We start from the raw sequence: 19,924 nt of genomic DNA on the forward strand, positions 1-19,924 counted from the left end.
TGCAAACTAAAGGCAGAACCGCCCACACTGCCAGCCTGCCACATCCAGAGCATATAAATACATATATGCAGGCGCTCGCGCATTTGCACGCACACCTACAGGCTATGTGCACACTCGCGGTGTCAAATGTGCACGGCGAGATGGCAGAACCTGCTCAAACACATAAGACGAGGGCATGGGTGTTTAACATTATCCAGAATTTGTTGAATAAATGCATGTTGATGAGGGGAGTCTGAACTCTTCAGATCATAAACACCATTGTTGTGTGTTAAAACATGAATTGGATCGCTACTCCTGCAAATGCTCGAGCTTTACATCAGACAATTAGGATGGAAAGAGGTTCAATCTTTGTAAGGACCGGGTCAGACTGGGGAGGTCAGCTTCACAGATTCAACATCATTTTTACAATTTCATTATGTCCCTATGTCTCCAGTCCAATGTAGCTGGGGTCAGGTGGACAGGGATCCGTCCCCTTTAGCCCACCAAAGTTCCACTTCATTACACGCCAAACCAGTGAAGATATATTCACTCTCCAAAAACAAGAAGCCACGAGACAACTTGAGAAAATCCTGAGCTCTTTACTGAGAGTCGCCTGCCCCCAAATGAGCCGCTGAACTTATCTCTAATGCAGACATCCAAGTCTGGGCAAAAAGGGGAACGTGTGCCTAAGTACAGTGTTCACCTTCAGACATAAACTCTAACTCTCCAGGTAGCCTTAAAGCTGCTCAAATCACGTTGCACAACGTCATCCGACAGAACTAACCCAGTGAAACGTCTCAGACAGTAGATGTGAGTGGCGCTCACTGTCCCACAGCTTGCTTGCTTCATAGATCAGCTCGGCCTCACACAAGAGTATATATTTCTAATCACAAAAATGGAAGAAGTCAACTTGTTCGATGTGGAGGTAACGGCTAAAAGAAGCAAAAGACAGAAGTGTGACTAGACAGGACATCAAGACAGGTGGAGATGGAGCTGGCTGATTTACTGCAGCAATCCCTGATGGGAGATGAAGACAGAGGCAGAACTCGAGAACAGATTTTCACAAATGTTTTTTCGCTTGATCTACATATGGAAAAACGGCTGCCGTTTATATGTGAGAGGTGATAAACCTTCAAAAGGGTAAAATCTATGATGTGTCCACGGCTACAATACCACTGGGCTAAAAGGGAGAAGCTAGGTTTATATATATATATATATATATATATATATATATATATATATATATATATATATATATATATATATATATATATATATATATATATATATATATATATATATAGTTATAGATATAGTTCACAGCTTGTCATTTAGGGGTGATGGGTCTTAAAGCTGGACCAGTTCAGAACGACAGTCTTGCCTTCTCCTGTGAACTTCCCCTTTTAGGATCCTTGACATGCAACGCGAAATGAGCTCATGTATGACAATACAAGCCAATTATGGCGTGAGCAGCTTTAGCCAGTGATGGCCACGAGTGTCTCCGTATGGATCCACTCTGACGCCAAACCCATCATGTGTGCCATGTAAGAGTGGAATGCAAAGTGACAGCTTTCTCATTAAATAATCTGCCCTGTATCATGTTCTGTTTTTAAATCTTTCTGTTTGAACGTCAGAGCAAATGAGGCCCATGGATTATAAAGTGCGTTAAGCGCTGAGGGAAAAAAAAAGAACCTATAAGCTATTTAAGTTGTGGTTATGATAAGTCTGTGTGTCTGAACAAAAATAATGGCGTGGACCGTAATGTGCCAGGTCTTAGACGACTCAGTGGCACCCAGATAATTCCTTCAGATGGGGAAATGACCCTTATTGTAGAAGGCGACAAGATGACATCTCCTTGGCGGATCCTGAACATGAAAAAAAGATCTGAAAACCCCAAGACTCTGTTGCCCCCTCTTCCGTCCCCCGTGTATTCTTCTGTTTGTTTTGTTTTGTGCCACATCTTCCTTGAAAGAAAGTGTGCGGCAGTTTTAAGTAGGCGCTGGATTAGATAAATGGGATGTGACAGGTGTGACCGCTGCCTTCAAGACGCCTCTCTCACTCCGTACATCTTTCTCATTTCCTCTAATAACATCACCTCTCTCAATCTCTTCTTTCATTCTTTGACTTCTTGTCATTTACACAGACTATCGCTCCCTGGCTCGTTACATTTGCATGTCATGCTCGCAATGATGCAACTTGTAATCACAAAGCCGTTCATTTGAAGTCTGATTTTCTGTCATCGGGAGCGGGTGTAAGGAGATAGGAGGCAACAAAAGACAAGTGGGAGGAAGAAAGACAGCAGAAGGTCTTGCTCGCGAAAAGTCTTTCAGAACGTTCAAAGAGGTTAGAGATTTAACCACAGTTTTCACTTTTGTTTGTCACCTAAAATGGTGAATAAATATCCCTATATTTGCTTCAGAGAATGAACATTTACTCACAAAATCAACAAAACATGCATAGGCTACCTTGTATACAACTTAGATTGGAAACATACATCAAAGCAAACAATCCGGTAAACTATTTTTATTCCAAAGGAAAGCAAGTTGTTTGACTCTCTTGTGTTTTGGGTAACAGTTCATCTGAATTGAAATAGTTTCTCTAACATGGCTTGAAATTGAAACATTTCAATGACATTTTATATAAAAGATGTTTGAGATTTTTGCAGTTCCAATAGCTCATCTTAATATTTTTCCATGAAAAAAGGTTCCCATAATGTTTGCAGATTATAAAATACCCATAAAAAAAAAAAAAAGATAAAAACTTTGTTACATAATTATAACACTCATGAGGTTGGATGGATTGTTGTATAATTATGTGACTATATATTGCTATATATTGATGGTAGTCATATGGGAAAGACAACCTCAATATAACAAAACAAAAACAAAGTTGCTTTCCGTGACTCTATACACTTTAAACCATTCAGAACACTGCCCACTTTCTCGGAGCTCCTTCAGTTTGCTGGATCTGATGAAGACGTTTATAAAGTGGTGCACACCGTTTGTGGGTCTGCTCAGGTGAAGTGGCCAATCGGATCACAGATTACTCGAGAGAGCAAGCACATCAGGTTGAGTTTGACTACACCTGAGCGCTAACCATACATCGGTAAGGGAGGATTATAAAGCACTGACTTTTCTCACACCAAGCAAAAGGCGGGCTCTCAGTGTCGATGAGGGGAAAAAGCTCTCAATATCAAAGCAAAGCTCAGTCACGGAGTGTGACTGGAGACTAAATGGTTAATGATTGAATGAACAATTGCTGTGCAAACACACCATAATGCCCTTAATAGAGCAGGAATGTATCAACGCCTCTCTGTCGCACACACACACACACACGCAGACGGAGGTGGCTGAAGTGTGCGGCGCTATCCCAGGTGGTGTGCTCCACACTGTAGTGAGATTAGCCAAAGATTAACCCCGTGGACCATTGACCCTGCTGTCTACAAACGGCTGAGCTCACAGACTGGCTGGCTGGTTCTGTTAACTCAGTTGCTGCCGTCATTAAACACAGCACAGTATACCTGAACAAACTGTGGAGGTGTGAGCGCGAGCAGCCGTGCCCGAGGCCACTCATTTGTAGCATGCGTGTTTGGTTTTCCTATGCTTATATGTTTAACGGACAGCAAAGAGCTGCGAGCGCTTTAGTGCTTCACTCTCAGTGTCAATGTTAATTGGACTGAGCTGGAATTAAGTCTATCAAGCGGGCTGTCCAAACAAACGCCAGAGTTATCAGGTCAAAGATTAAGACGATGATATTTACTTAACATTCTAGAGCTCCTGAAACACCCCTGTTATGTACATTGATCCAGACGCAGTGCACCGCCCACAAGTAGAATGAAAAAGAAACTCTCTCAGGGGGAGGAAGTGAGGACTTTCTTCAGCCTGACACCACCCCTGACAAAAGAATCCCAAGGATTTGTAACTAAACCATCATTACTGTTGTTACTCTAGTTTTTTTTTTTCAATATACTAACAATGAATAAAACATGTTGTGTGCCCTCAATGACTTCAGTGAGGAAGCTGACTGACAGCACAATGAAGATCATGTGACCAACAGCAGCATGACCTTTGTGTGACAGGGTTAGAAACAAAGGTCTGACACTTGTTAGCAACTCATGTTCTTTATGTCACAGACAACACATTAACCAGTAAAGGCTTGGCATCACTACTTTAACTTCAAATTACAGTACATCAAGTATTTGGGTTAAGCTTTAATTACTTGAACACAATAAGATGTTTACAGTGTGTTACTCTTTTTGTGACCAAATCCTTTTTTTAAAAATGTATTTTGCTGCTGTAATTTGTTGAAAATGCGTGTAAAAATCCGAGGCCCCGTTCAATCTCTGCGTACACGGGACAAATATTGAAGCTACAAACACTGTAAACCTGCCACGATCAAGTTGACAGAGAAAAGTTCTGCAAGAGACAGCAGGATAATTATTCATGACAGCTTGGCTGCAGACGTGGAGGCTTATTGTGGCCTCTATATATTGTTTATTTCTTTATTTTCACTTGATGACTCTCCAAATACACACCACTTGAAAGCAAATCTTCTTTTGTAACTTTGATGAAGTTGCATCTTTAATATTAATTGTCAGGAATGTCGAAGCAGCAGCAGCGGAACTTAGGAATGGGAGTTTTACAGGAGAGTTGGACATCCCTCAAAGCTGAACAGCTTTAGCGATGAAGCGTTAGCATGACTTTAAGCTTGTGAGATGTTTTTTTTTTTCCCTTTCAGTCTGTAAAGTGTCTCCAAGTCAGATGAATACATATCCAGAGAACGTGAAGGAGAATAAAAAGTACGCCCCAACTTGAGATATCTGGCTCAGGATGAAAGCTGGTTGCAGTGGGCATCGCGCAAGAGAGACGCAGAAAATAAATACGATAGGAACTGAGATAATGAGTCGGGAAAGCGTTTGTTTATAATCGAGCTCAAAAAACTTTTGGGCCCCACAATCATTTATTGAACTTTTCTTTCTTCCTCCTAGGAGCAGGACGGCTCAAAGGGGAACTCGCTCAGTCCATACACCCCACACAATGCTACCTCACCAGGAAAAGAAGATGGCGGAGGAGGGGGGCGGCTGGGTGGCGACGGAGGTTCTGCCACAGGCACACTGGGGACCCCAGAGAGACGCAAGGGCAGTCTGGCAGATGTAGTGGACACACTGAAACAACGCAAGATGGAGGAGTTGATCAAGAACGAGCCAGAAGGTCAGTGATGAAAGGAGAGACTTGCATGGCCAGATGTGCCATATAAACATATTTCTGGCTCTTTCTCCGCTCTCTTTTCTCTCCCTTTCTTCTCACTCTCACTTGCAGCGCTAGGTTTTTACTTTTTTTGGGAGCAATATTGGTCTGTGATACAACTCAATACAGTTTTTGAAAAGTGTGTTGTTTGCCAGTGTATGTTATCTTGATTAAATAGTGAAGTTACTGGTATTGGAGCAATTGCTTTCCGTCTGTGCTTCAGTTTCCATCCTCATTTTCCAGAACGTTTGAATAGTCCCTTCTAACCAGCCCCCGCCCCCACCTCTGTCAGAGTGAAGATCTGATCTGAACTTTCTTCTCAGCAAAGTCATGCTAAATCAATGACATAACTCTGTGAACACAATGCGTTTCGTGAAACCTAAACCAGGTCAAGACAAAAACATCAGGTCAGAAACGGCCGGCCTGGTATGGTAGGTGTCCTGCACAGAATGGTGGAAGTCTTTGTGTTTTTCATAAAACTGTCACCCTTCCACTCAGCTGAGGATGAAATAGCTGAAGCAAACACATGACGAGACAATAGACCACTGTTGTCAACAACAAGCTAGACTGTTCGGTTAACTCATCAAACTAAATGATTGGATGTAGCCTGTGACTGCATCTCTCTCCTTCTGCTGTGAACCCACACACAGAAAACGCATCAGAGGCGACTCTTTGTTTTCCCAGCACACAGACAGACAGCATCAGCTGTTTGGGCCCATTGTCCACCATGCTTTGCATATTTATCACAACCTGACAAGTAAAGATGTGCATGTGTGTATGTGAGGAGGTGTGTGTGCATGTGTGAGTGTGTGTTTGCGGAACTTTGCGCATGTTTGAGGGTGTGAAAAGCTCTCCAAATGTTTGGCGAAGGGAAACGCACATCATACTTCCTTCTGGAACAATTTGTTTTGATTATGCGCTCTGCCTTCAGCGAAATATTTCACAGACAGTTTGCAATAGGAAATCAGAATTTCGCCCCAGGGCACGCAGTTTAGCTTAGCCTAATATTTCGTTGTCAAATTAAGCCCTGAGCTAACAGTCGGTGATTGTGAAAGAGATAAAATTAGCCCAGTGGCGAACACGAATTTCCATTCCCAAATAAATGAGGGCTTAAGTCACTATGAAGAGCATGACATGGAGATGATGCGATAAAGAGATTAGCAACAGGTGTGTCACCACTTTAGGAAGGTTGGACAGTATCAATAGAGTTTGGAAACGAGTTGATAAAGATTCAACGCCTTGCTCAGGGGCAGTCAAATAAAGATGCGAGCCAAAGCAAACAGCAGAGGCACTAATACGCCTCCATACCTCCTACTGTAGGCAGCCTGGAATGACACTATGCCCGAAAGGTTAAACAACAAGAAGGGAAGCCGTGCAGAGTGTGTATTTGTCTTCAAGTGTAGGTGTACATGTTGTTTCCCTGAGTACATCTCAGGCTTTCATTTCAAGCTGTGATGCGCTAACCTTATTTTTTAAAGCTTTTGAGGCTTTAAATGCGGTCTAGACTGCCGGTCAGCTCTTGCTGTCTGGTTGTTTTCATTCCAGTCGATATAGAGGCCTGTTGTGGCATATTTTACAACAAAAAAAAGCTGTTTGTGGAGCTGAGCTGTAATTGAGGTGTGTTTTGGGTTGTTCGCAGCTTCACTGGACCTCATGAACTGGCTACACAGGAAAGGAAAAAAACAACAATAATGGATCTTTATGAGTCAGCCAGCATACAGAGAAGAACCAAGAGAGATGGAGGGGAGCGCACAGGGAAAGAAAAGGAGAGGGCACAACAGAAGGAGGACGAGAAGGGAGAGTAAAGAAGAGAGTGAGAGCGCTGTGTGTTCGTCGATCCCATTAACGGAGAGCCACAGTGGTGCGGCGTCCAACCCCGAGCATTATCTGCCCTACGTTTAAATGAAACGCGCCAACAAAAGGCCCCAGCGCCTGCAGACCCGCACAAAAACCCAGGCCAAGCAAGAGAGAAAGGAAGAAAGAAAAGATAGTCGCGGAAGAAAGGGGGAACTGAGAAAAGATGAAGCCAGGCAAAGGCAAATGGAAAAAAAAAAAGTGGGGGAGAGAGAGAGAGATGACAAGGGGCAGGATTGAACGCGTGATAGAAATCCCCTTTCTGTGCCCGGCTAGCTATTGTTTCTCTGCGCTGCTCACAAAGGCCATTAGCAGCAAACAGCAGGTTGGGATGAAAATTTAATGAAGGCTTTAATCATTATGAAAGGCCTGGAATATTACTGCTCCCTCTCTCTCACACACACACACACAAGACTTGTGTATCGCTCCCAGCTGGATCAATGACACACCAGCGCGCATTCAAATGCACAAGCCTTAACAGCAAGCGGGTTTCACACACACAAAATGGGTCAGAAAGAATAAACATCTCTGACCAGTGCTAGAGATTTTGTCCTGGGCAGGCTGAGAGCAAAACAACAGTGTAGCTTAAGTTCGAAAGCTTTTGTGACTCTGCTCTACTTACAGGAGATGAATGGCGAGCGGAAGATACTAGGTCAGTGTGTGTTTAAGTCCAGGAGTTGTCTATTTGCATATATATTTCACCGCGTGTCTATTGAGGTAAAACAGTAAACAATGCGTCGGAAGCATGTCCGGGAAGGCTGCTGATATATCACGAGCCATGCTGTCCCCTATGGCCTGGCCCAACCACTTTCCAGCGCTCTCCATTCATCTCCTGTCTTACACTCGCGGCCACCTGCTACCCTGCAGACACCAGCAGACGCACGCACACACCGCCACCATATTTAATGAATTCTTCAGAAGCGACAGGGTGGAACAGCAAGGATAAGAATGCCATGACACTGTACATGTGTTTGTGTGGAGGGAGGTGAGAGGCAGCCCGTGCAGGAGAGCGTGTGTGTGTCATTACGAGGACTAATGAGAGCAGAGAGCGGCGTGGTGCAGGAGGCTAGGGGTTGAGAGGAGAGCCGACGCTAAGGCCCAGGAGAGATGAAGGTGCATGCACTCAGACGCGCACAGTTTAACTTACACACACCTGGACTGGACAGTTCCCTAGGACTTTCCTCTTAACCCCCTTTGAACCCCACAACAATCTATTAGAGGAAGCAGGCGGACAGACAGGCAGACAGACAGACAGACATAAGAGAGGTGGCAAACGCAGGATAGGGAGAAGTAAAGGAGAAGAAACACCACTAAATGGGACACAGCTGTTCTTCTATGCCCCTGGAGTGGTGCCTCTGCTGGCCTAGACTTTCACCAGACTCTCAGCCTCATTTCTCCACTCACTACAACCAAACTACAAACATTTCGCTAAACTGGAAAGGTTTATTTCCAGCAGCTGGTGATTTACAGAAAAAAAAAAAGACTTAAGCCACCGTTTCGTGCATCTCTTCAGGATGTTAGGGGCAACAAATGAAATGAAGGACGGGACATTGTGGTAAACTTGTCACTACTGGAAAGAGGATTCTTTTCTTGCTGAAGAAGAGAGAGAGAGATGGAAATTGTTGGAATCCATGTTAACTTTAAAAGCCATGATGGCTTTGACACCATTCTTACTTGGTCAACTTTTAGATCTAGCAGTACTTCAGAGATGTAAGCAAAAGGCCTTAAGGGCTCTCCAATGTTTGATGTGTTAATAAATGCCCTTCAGTTGCTTTAAACGTCACACGTTCCTATTGTTGCTCTTTTCTTTCACATGCACTCCTCTCCTTGAAGCTTCCTGCTGCCACAAGTCTCCTCTGATGTTACAGTTAAAATATTAATCTATATTGTTGTAGTTATACGACAAGGGGGGCCTCTCTGGGTTCAGACCTTGGCCCCACACTTTATAGATTAATAAACTGAAAGGGCTTTCTGTTGAGACATGACTGGGTGTGAGTGACAGCCGTTTTGACAGCTTAAAGAACAAAAAAAACATCCCAGGATGATTTTTACAGTACAGTATAAACAACGCTTGTCAATTAATTCCGCCGTGAGCTGTCTGTGCAACAGCCATCCTTGTTGTTGTTGTTTCAGTGGGTCAAGGTGTACCTCCAGGGTCAGACTTTGGCCTCTAAACTTTATGGTTTTGATCAAACAAAAACACAGTATATGCTTGTTAACAGCCCAGCTGGGAACCTTGAGGTCAGGCACTGGGGAGTTTATATGGCTTGCCACTGCAAGTCACTGGAATCCATATTGAAAAGTCCATGATAGATAGACACACAAAATAAAGCACACACCGATACATGCACACTTTGCTTTTTTTTCAAGGCATAGAGAGATCCAAGGGGTTTGCTTTTAGAGAGCACTGAGGCATTTTATAGGACAGCACTTAGGCAAGGCCATTGTGCCAGACAAGCACACAGTGGCCGGAGCTCCCTCACGCCTCCGTACACTCCAATGGGGTGACAATGGGAAGGGCGGATACATTCTGCCAAGAAGATGGAGAGAGAGAAAGGACAGGGAGAAAAAAAGGACCAGAAGAAGTGAAGGGATCTGTCTCTCAGCCCCCCCCCCTGTCCGCACACCACCTCGTACAATTTGCCTAATCCTGCCTCACTATCTGGGGGGCTATGTCAAACACACACATGCACATCAACTATGACAATGGCATATGCAAGTCATCACACAGACCTTCAACTTTAAACATATCCCTGAGGGGAGTTTGAGATTCACAAACAGAGGAAAATCACAACAGCAGCAGCAGCAGCAGGTTCACAGCCTTAGCGTGGGAGCGGGAGAATGTCTTTATGTGATTTCCAGCCTTTGTTGGTAATTAGTTAGATGTATAAATTAACATGAAGTGCAGCAGGACTCCCACTACCATTGTTCGTCTCCATCATTCTTCTTTCTCTGGGAAACAGAAGTGAATGGAAACGGAATGGGGAGAGGCTGAAAAAGAGAATTGTCTTCTCTTTGAATTCTCTACAAATGAAGAGAGAAAGTGCGGGTGTTTGCCAATTAAAGAGTTTCAGGCAGAATCTTCTCAGACGCGACGTTGACATCACACTTATGAGACTTGAACTATTTACTGAGGAGATTCACACGACGTATGTTGCCTTTCTTCGCTAAATCCACCCATGCTGAGAAATTCAAAGACTTCTGTCGAACACAATCATAACTTTTGTAAGAAAACAAGCTTTTAACACATCAATCGAGTTGCGAGTCTTTCCTGCCAGAGTCATTGTGTCAGACAAGGGGGGAGGAATCATCACAGGCACATCTCGCAATTCCGAGTCAATTCTTTCGGCAGCATGAGAAACTGGCAACATCACAGGGCAAACCTGAGGCCTATTGTGTTAGCGCGCATTGTTGCGTTGATGAAAGACGCATTCAAGTTTTTTCTTCATGAATTGTTTTGCTTTTTTTCGGGGCATTCTTTTTGCAGCCCCGCACGAGACAATCGATGGGGATGAAACTCCTTTCTGCTTTTCTTAGCGTCCCAGATGAGCGATATTAAGCAGATGAATGGTATTCTTGTGTGTGGTGGGGAAAGTAGTGCCCCGGCTTTTGTCCAATACGGGAGCATAAAGGGGCTTAGAGCAGGGGGAGAGGGTCCTGCGGTTTTCCTGATGGTCTGTGTGTGTGTGTCGGCCTGTGTGATATTGGCCCCCCGGTGTGGCATTAAGTTAAGGACAAAAGCAGGAGGTTCATGAATCAGGCTGTGCTTCCATAGATGAGCTATTATGACCTCGTCACACTTTTGACCGTTCTGTGTGTGTGTTGCCTTCTGATAAGACAAGGAGGGTTTATGAGTTTGTACTTCCTGTGGGGTCATATGCATCATATGAACACTAATGTTTCACATTTATTTTGTAAGTGCACATGTGTGGTTGCGGTTAAGACAAACAACAATCATGACTGTTAAGATCTCAAGTCTCTATCAACAACAGCTTCTTCCTGATGGTCAATTGCTGATATTCTATTCGGTTTGTCCTGTGGCTGGTACTGGCATTTTCCCCTCTATATATTTCTGGTACTCCACAGTGGGTAGGTCAACCATTTTCACTTTTCATGGCACATTTTGGTCTCATGAATTATGTTCCTTATGTTACGGAGAGGTAAATAGGTTGACATTGAAAAGCTATTTTGTTCAAAGAGATCTAAATCTAAGTAGAAGTTTCAGCAAATGGGTCAAGTATCAACAGAAATGTCCATGTTTGGACACTGACCCTCCTGTTTGAGCTGATTCAGCCAACTGCACTGTAGCTCGCGCAGGCATCTTTAGCAAGCAAATAAAAAATATACTTTTGCACAGCAGTCATATCTGAAAGTCATGCGTTGTTTGAGCCCAACACGCTACATACTGCAGAATCTACACATTCTCATGTAATCCACCTACAAGCTGCTTAGCTCAATTTCGCATCTTTAGCAGCGACATGCTTGAAATGCTCTTCTCAGTCACCACCACCCGCTTGAGGTGCTTCATATCTGACATGGATGAAGTGGGCTTTTACACAGAGCAGCGGTCTGGGAGTGGACCTCAAACGCCTGTTAAAGACCAGTGTTCTTGTAAGTTCATTTTAAGCTAGCAGCAACAAGGGCGGCGTGAGCGTAAATCAGCCTGCCCTGCTCAAGCTTGGACAGCCAGTCAGTGTGTCACTCTTTGAAGCCACAAGGTCTTTATCAATTAACCTTTGGCCGGCTGGTCATGGGGCGGGCACTGCAAATGAAGTGCTGGTGTCTATGATGTCAGCCCGAGGGGTCACAGCATGGCCCACCCTTATTCAAGCCAGATGTTGGGAGAGGAGAATCTCCAAAGCCTCCCCCCTGCGCCACCGGCCGCCCCGCCAGAGCAGCATTCTTCTGCTTTGCTGCTGCCTGGCCAGTTCTCATCACCAGCCACTCATGTCAGAGCAAGACTGGATTGATTGTTATGTTCCTGCCTGATGTCCTCATCCCTCCCCTCTACAGCTGTCCCTCTGTCTGTCCCCCCGTGGGATCCCTCTATCCAATCACCTCTCCCCTCTGATTTCCACTCCGCCCTCCTCATTTGGCCCACTGCCCCTTTCCGCTTCACTCAAGGGAGAAAGTGCTGTGTGTGTTGCCTGGCAGCATGCCTCCTCTCATCCTGTCCCGCAACTCCCCTCTGATTCCTTCTCTATTCTTCCTTATCGTCGCTCGCTTGTTCACCACCTTCCATCCAGCCCAACCTGGCGACTCCTCATTGTCACTGTCGCCCTCTCCACCTGCTTCTCATTGCTCTCTTCCACCTTTCACTCCTTAGTTCCATCTTCCACCCACAGGCTTCCTCCCTCCTCATCTTTCTCGGCTGCGCTCAGGAGCAGTGAACAGGTGTTGGCTCTTTTTGATTTGGGTGCGTTCGGATTAATGTTGTCAGCTCAGCTGTTAAAACAACTGCCACCGCCAGATGCCAGTCAGTTTTGGGCTGGAGCTGTCACCTACACATAGGCACACACAGATGCATTGCGCACAGACACACACTCTGCGCACAGCGAGGAGTTCCGTGCACACAATCAACGACCATCTTGGCTCATGGTGAGAGCGACAAAGCAAATCAGCTGCTGCACACCACTCGCATTTGTAACGCAGGTGTGTGTTGCTGTTGCCCCTCTGAATCATTGTCTCTGTGACATGATGCTTCAGCTGTAATTAATACACACACAGACTATTGAGAACACTTAAACATAGGCATTGACACCTGCAGTTATGTCAATATAAAAGTCCAATCCTGAAGCTTTGAGTGACTTAAATGCTGTCGAAGTGAACAGTCCAAAAGCATGCAGAGGTATATCTAGTCCATATCCAGACAAGCTCCATTATTGCAGGACCCCAACAAGGGAAGTCACGAGAGATAAAAATGACAAAAAAGAAACACAATATGCCTTAACTATCATCCACGATAGACATTTAAATGTGAATATTTACAGCATCAACGCTGATGTACGAAAAACAGTACCAACAGTTAAGGTGAGCGTCTCCTCTCAAATTTCTGAAACACACCTCTCATAATTGAAGCAGCGCATTTCTGTGCGTCGAGGTTTGTCACCATGTTTCTGGCACAGATTTCCCATCCTACGCTTGCAGACCCGCCTGACAGTCGTTTAAATTTAGAATCCTTGTTGATGATTAGCCCTATCACTGATCAGCGGCGTATAATTATATGTGGGTGCAGGTTAACTTCTGGTACCAGACTATTTTTCTTCGCTGGATCTGTGCATTTATTTTCTGCTCCCTCATGTTTGTTTGCCGTCCTCACACTGAACAGTCTTGTGATGCTGCTTCAAGGAGCCGCCCATTCCGAGACACTGTACTCTTGTTTGTGAGGTCATGTCGGTTTCACTGACACATTCTTACACTCAAAAACAAACACCAGGAACACACCCACTCACATTGAACCCTCTGTTTAACCCTGCTTTAGCCCCTGAATCCATTTACGGCGTGAAAACCCGAACCCCCCCCGGGCTGTCCGCCGGCCCTGGCACATTCTGTCCCCACCATGGAGTGGTTTTGTTAGCTTGCCTGATCGGGCTAACTAGGTTACAGCCAAGGCTGCTACACCCCACCGAAGTCTCAGAGACTCTACTGATCCAATCATAGTTAAGACAATTAGTCAACTCAAGAAGTCATGGGTGTCTTGTGGAGGGGGGTGGGGAGTGGTGGCGTAGGAGTTTGAGACCAACAGGAATGTTGAGAAGCCACATACACAGTATAGAGCCTTGAAATGAGCGAGCAGCATTTATTATTAGACAGACTAATGGTAGACCTATTCGCTGAACTGAGGAAATGAGAGGGCGGCTTTCAGAGGAAGACTTGTGACGACAAATTGCCTCACAAACCAGCCATTGACACGAACCATGAGTTGAATCATACTGGATCAATTGAAAAGCATCAGCGGCATCACACAACTCTGAAATCTTTTTTAAATAAACTGTGATGTATGACATACCCATGACCTCTATGCCATGTAGTCTATCTACCAGAGCTGCTTTTGTGTTCTACTGGGACATCGCAGCCTACCTGTTGGGCACCTCTGAGTTATGTTGTTTCCTAATACCTCTCACCACCTGACTAGTCATGTTTTAGGCATTAACCACCTCAAAGTCTAATGCCATTGTTCTCTGCAGTAAAGGCACCAAGGTGGGCTGACGGTGGGGAGAAAAACTCATTTAACCCAGCCATGACCTGGGTGGTCTCACTGATGTTCAAATAGACAAATTGCAAAAAGTCCAACAACTTCTTCTGCAAACCATCTTACTGTTATTTAATTTGTGGGCATTTGAGGGCGAAAGATGTTAGTCTGATCAAAATTTCAGCGATGCAAATCTCATAAAACAATTTTCAATATGCTGTCTCTTCCAATAGTGTGATCTTGACAGGGGAAATTAGGATAGTAGGATAGAAGTTACAGGTCTTTCCCACACAGAAGGGCACTCATGCTTGTCAGCAGGGCATTCCACTGCTGGTTGGACTGTTGTTGCCATTGGTCTAATGGTTCTCACATGTCTGCTGTCCTATCTTTGAACACGCAGGACAATGTGGGCTATTCTTAAGACTTTACAAAGCACTGTCTCAGCCGTATCGACGCACAGCGCATTCACACATTGACAAAGGCAAAGAGAGACGGAAAGGGATATCGGAAACAGACACATAAACAGGGAGGCACGTCTTGTTGTGCTTGTCAAGAGTGACGAGTGGAAGAGGCAGGACTTGCTACTTGATGTCCGGCGATGCAAAGGGTCTATGAGCCAGCTGTCAATCAAACCTTGCACAGTTGGCCAAAACTATGATAGGAAGGACAGTCTTAGCCATCTTACAAACAAGAGTTCGAGTCTCAGTTTGAATACAACATGTAAAGCAGCATTAGTGTGTCAGGACTGTCTTGCTGTTCTGTCGTCTCTTTGACAAGCAGACGAAAAATGTCACGACTCACAAGAGAAATTGCAGCTGTGTGTTACTGCCGCATGTCTCTGGCGGAGTTAATGCGTGGGTCCATTCCCCCTTTGCTCACACAGCCGGTCCGACACACAATGTCTTCTTTTGTTGTCACGTTAAAGTGATGCAATAAAGCTGTGCAGTGACAAGGACGGCCCGCAGGCCACTGCTGTGACAGGAGACGTTGAGTGTGTGCTTGTGTGTGCGCCGCCGTCGCTGAGACAAGAGCGCTGAAGAGAGGTTATTGCCACGAGACAGATTGCAAGTGTCATTTTCCATTACGGCAGCCCGAGCAACTGCAAACGGCACACACACACAAGCCGATACACACCAATGCCTTGGCCTAGTTCATCAAAACCCCGCTGACAGATAATGTCGACCACCGTCTAGGTAAGTGGGAGAAGACGAACTTGAGCTTCACAGTTTTTACTTCTCTGATTTGTTTCACCAACGTGAAGATTCTGAGACTTCACAACGTGTGACTGGAACTGATGCAGTCTTCGTGGCTGTAGGGTCATCAATAGAGCCGTGCGACACTCAAAGGCCTGTGACTTACATGGCACTAAAAGTCAAGATGGAACCTCATAGATTTGCCTAAATGAGGAGCCATGGCTGTCGTGTATTTAAACTTCTGGAGTTAATAATGCTACCTTGTAATAAAGGAGGTCGCAGGAGCAAAGTCTAGCAGGCAGACAGGGAGACTGTCTCAGTCATGACAAGTCTATGGTGTTCGTAGTGCAAGAAGGGACTCGGCTCACGTTTGCTCTGCGTCAGACAGCTCAGTTATGAAGGCCTCGCCTGTCAGGCATATTACAGACAGATGCAAAAAGAGGGGAAAAGGATGAAAAATTACCAAGGTAGACAACAAGAAAACAACCAGTGACTGAAGCTGATAAAGGAATGGAGGAAGTGATCGTGTTTGAAGTCGAGGCAATGGGAAAAAGGAGCCGAGGAAAAACCATGAATGTCGTAAATGAAGACACAAAGAGCACAGGTGAAACAAGGCAAGGCGAAACTAGGTGGAGAAATCTGACTGGGTGCGGCAACTCCTGATGGTTAATGACCAAAAAGAAGATGAGGAAGATGCTTCAAAGCTGCACTGAACAGTTGCCTTTAAAGCGCTTGATGCTAATGCAGATCAAAACGCTAGGAGTCTAACTCATCTTTCTCTGCATTTCTTCGCACGGTTGTCATGTGATCACACCATTTCCCGTAGACAGTGAAGACAAAAAGCACTAGGCAAAAGTGACGCGGAGACAACAAGCAAAGTTTTCCGGCGACTTTCTCAAAATGTCGCTCCAGATTTTGCCCTTCATCGTTCTTTCACAGTGTCGCGCCCTCTCCGCTGCTATTTCTGACTGCCAGTGTGTGGATCTGGCTCGCTGCAATTCCATGCCAGTACAAAAATTGGCTGAGGGTTTGGTTCAAATCAAATTGGACATAAGCACCCACAACACCATCTGTTAGGGAAAGGCAGTGGAGTGAAGGGCAGAACTCTGTATTCAGATAAATAGATTTTCAATTTATTAATTTGGTGACTGACAGCGTCACAACTGTCCGCTATACACCCGCTATTCTTAGAACATTATATTGAGACTCGCTGTTGTTCACCCATGCGGTTCCCAATAATAGCACCACTTGAAGAAGTGCTGTTTGGATGGTTGCTAGATTTGTTTTTCACATTAAAAGTGCACCTGGTGTCTCGCTGGTGGGCCAGTGTATTACTCTCACTTCATTGTGTTCTCACTAAGTTAGCAGATTCTGTTCTGAATGAAGCCCGACGGATCTGAATGTCTCAGACTTCCGCTCTCAATTATACAGATGTGAAATAATATGTAGATTTTCCACCCGCTTGTCCCTGGGTCTGCCTCGCTGTTTCTTCACTGGGCAAGTTGTCGAAACAAACCTCCAAAGAAAAGTGACCATCCTTTCTTGAGGCCAGATGCAGAACTGTCGGCCTTGACCAGATGTGGCCAAAATGCGGCTGGTAGCCACATGCGGCCCTTTGCCTGAGGTCACAGCAAAACTCCACGGTTTATTCTTTTTTCCATTAATCATGACCATTTAAGTGTAACTCTTTTTTTTTTTTTTACATCTGTATATCCCTTTTAATACTTAGTCTGAAAATATATCGATATAATTTATTTTATTTCAAACATTTAATGTCATGGTGTAATTGAACTACTCTTTGTTCATAATATTATGCAACACAATTTAAGCAACAAATCTTTTTCTTCTGTCTTTTGGCTTCTCACATCAGTCACTGTACGTAATGTGAACAATGAGAAATTTATGCCCACCCCTGGTCTAGACAAGGACAGAGCTCCAAAATTGAGGCGAAAAAATATATTTCATTGGTGAGCGTGGAATAAATATTTTTTAAAATAACTTTAATAAAAGGAAAAATACACAAAAAAAACTTTAACATTGAAAAAGTAATTGATATTCAAAAGAAGAATTTTTAAATGACTATGTCCATTATGTCACAACAAAAGCAATATGTATATGCTTGTGTTATGATTCAGTGTTCATATGTATCCAGAAAATATCAATAATCTTGCTGTTTATATCTTCTCGATTAATGGCAAAAATGAACCATTTGGGCAAAAAAATAAATATAATATAAAAAAAAAATAATATTGTAGCTTCTCTGAACATAAAACGCAGTTTACATCAAAATAATGAACAGTTGGGCTGTAATTTGACAACAAAGTCAATTCCTGAGAGCTCTGCGTGTGAAGGAAGAACTATAAGCGCACGTTACTAAACTTCCACCAACTTTCCGAGGTGACAAACTGTCTGAGTCGTCTCCTGTGTGCGCCAAAGACTTGATGGTGTCCCACAAGCCTGCGCCTGGTGTTTTATTAATCACTGAAGTTGGAACCACTTCTGAATGAAAAGTCAGGGCGAATGTTGAACACACTCTTCCTCCGTTCTTCCACTACATACCCCACTACGTCGAGGGATGGAAGACTTAGAATATCAGGAGGTGAATGACAAGGAGGAGAGGAGGGATTTTCGTGTTTACACGCTGGCCCTGCCACTGTGGCAACTGTTGCCAAGTGCCGTTCTCCCCAACAACAAGCCAGTAATTGGTACTTTTAGCCGCTAACCTTGTGGAGGTGGCGATGTGAGGTGGACTCGGACAAAAAGCTTTTTGAAACGTCTCCCTCTAGCTTCACTCTCAATCTGCCGTACAGTGCCGCTGTTTGTATTTCTTTTTTTAAACAAGAAGCTGCCCATAATCTTGGCACGTGCTCCGGAGCCATTGGACCGTCTTTAGAAGGAATCTATGAAAATGTGTCCAGACACATGGCCCATCTCAACCACACATGAATTGATCATCAAAATATCAACATCATCATTTCGTAATGCCGTGTATTGGCTCGGCCGGTGAGCAAGGGGAAGAGACAGACTGAGTGACAACACACCATTTCACCACAACAACTATATTAATGAAGAAATGGCAACACGCGTTTTCTTCTTCCTCTTGAGATTGTTAACAGACAAACACCAAATATTTTATACAGTTGCATCCTACTCATGGAGTTGCATTGCTCAATATTTTACGGAATGAAACGCATTTTAAGATGAGATCACTATATATATATATATATATATATATATATATATATATATATATATATATATATATATATATATATATATATATATATATATATATATATAAACATAGTTACATTATTTTTATCTAGTTTTTATCTAGTAGTTTTCAAGGCTTTTCACTCTGTGGACGAGTCTCTACAATGAGTGTTCTACGAGAACATATCTTGTGAATCCCAATCAGCTGCGGCATCTTGATAACCCACTTAAGAGGTTTACATTAGGGTAGTTAAGATCGGGGTCTTCCTAAACATGCCGCTAATCTAATCGGGTGTTTGTATCTAAATGTAATCTGTCTCGTCTGGTGAAAGTCTGTTTTGAAGTGAAGCAAGGGGGAATGAGGAGTCGCTGCCTCTTCCTCACCACTGCCAAGTCTCAAGTTAATGTGGAGCTTGTTTTTCGGGTATATAAGGGCTGGCTCTGGGTCCCGGGCCAGGTCTTTTTCCTGTGGGCCCTCCTCCGCCTCTCTCGCCTCCTCCGTCCTCGGATCCCGGCTGGGTCTGGCGCTGGCACAGAGGCCCCTTTGTTGCGCACCCGAGGACCCCAGCCGCTCTCTTTTCCTCTCCTCCGCTTTTCTCCATCTCCCTTTCCACTTGTGCACCTCCTCCACCTCCCCCCTTTTCCTCTCGAGGTCTCCAGGCTGCGCAAATATGAGATAATAGGAAAACTAGAGCTGGCCGCTGTTGGTGACTCAGGGCAAAAGTGAACGTAGAATGAGCAGCAGAATAATTGTTTCCCTCGAATCTCACTCTTCCCTGTCCTGTCCAGAAGCTTCTGACTCAAAAGCCCATGTGGATCCAGAGCAAGATGAGGGCTTGAACTCACACAAACACACACACACTGCGCCTCTGCCTCGCTCAGCAGGTGGACAGGGTTGTTTTGGCTCGGCAGCAGGGCAGCAGCTTGACTCCGTTTGAGCCAATGAGCCAAAATAATAGCTGACAATTTCAGAGTTATTGTCAGTGGTCTCCGCATCTTGCGCAATTGGAATCACTCTTTCGTGAATCAACACACTCGATGGCAAAGTCAGTGTTTCCGAGGACAGTATTTAAGATACTTGATTTCTCCACATACTCTTTTTCCCTCCTTCTAACGCTCCTGTGTTCCTTCATTTATGTAAAAAGGGAGAAGGCGGGCATGCTCCACTCCCAGAGGTCCCACCCTGCAAGTATGCAGCCCACACCCAAGCTTGGGCACAAAACTCAAAGAACACACACATTCAACAC

The 19,924-nt window shown here is 44.5% G+C and overlaps 1 protein-coding gene across 8 annotated transcripts in view; it reads left to right on the plus strand.

The window, feature by feature from the left end:
• sox5 (SRY-box transcription factor 5) overlaps positions 1-19,924 on the plus strand; it is a 78,434-nt gene that overhangs the window by 12,097 nt on the left and 46,413 nt on the right. For all 8 annotated transcript variants that reach the window (XM_053861613.1, XM_053861614.1, XM_053861617.1 and 5 more), the window contains exon 3: positions 4,967-5,189. In XM_053861613.1, coding sequence (XP_053717588.1) covers positions 4,967-5,189 — 223 coding nt within the window. The remainder of the gene's footprint in view (positions 1-4,966; positions 5,190-19,924) is intronic.

This window comes from Synchiropus splendidus, chromosome 4, assembly GCF_027744825.2.
Source record: "Synchiropus splendidus isolate RoL2022-P1 chromosome 4, RoL_Sspl_1.0, whole genome shotgun sequence".
Lineage (NCBI taxonomy): Eukaryota > Metazoa > Chordata > Actinopteri > Syngnathiformes > Callionymidae > Synchiropus > Synchiropus splendidus.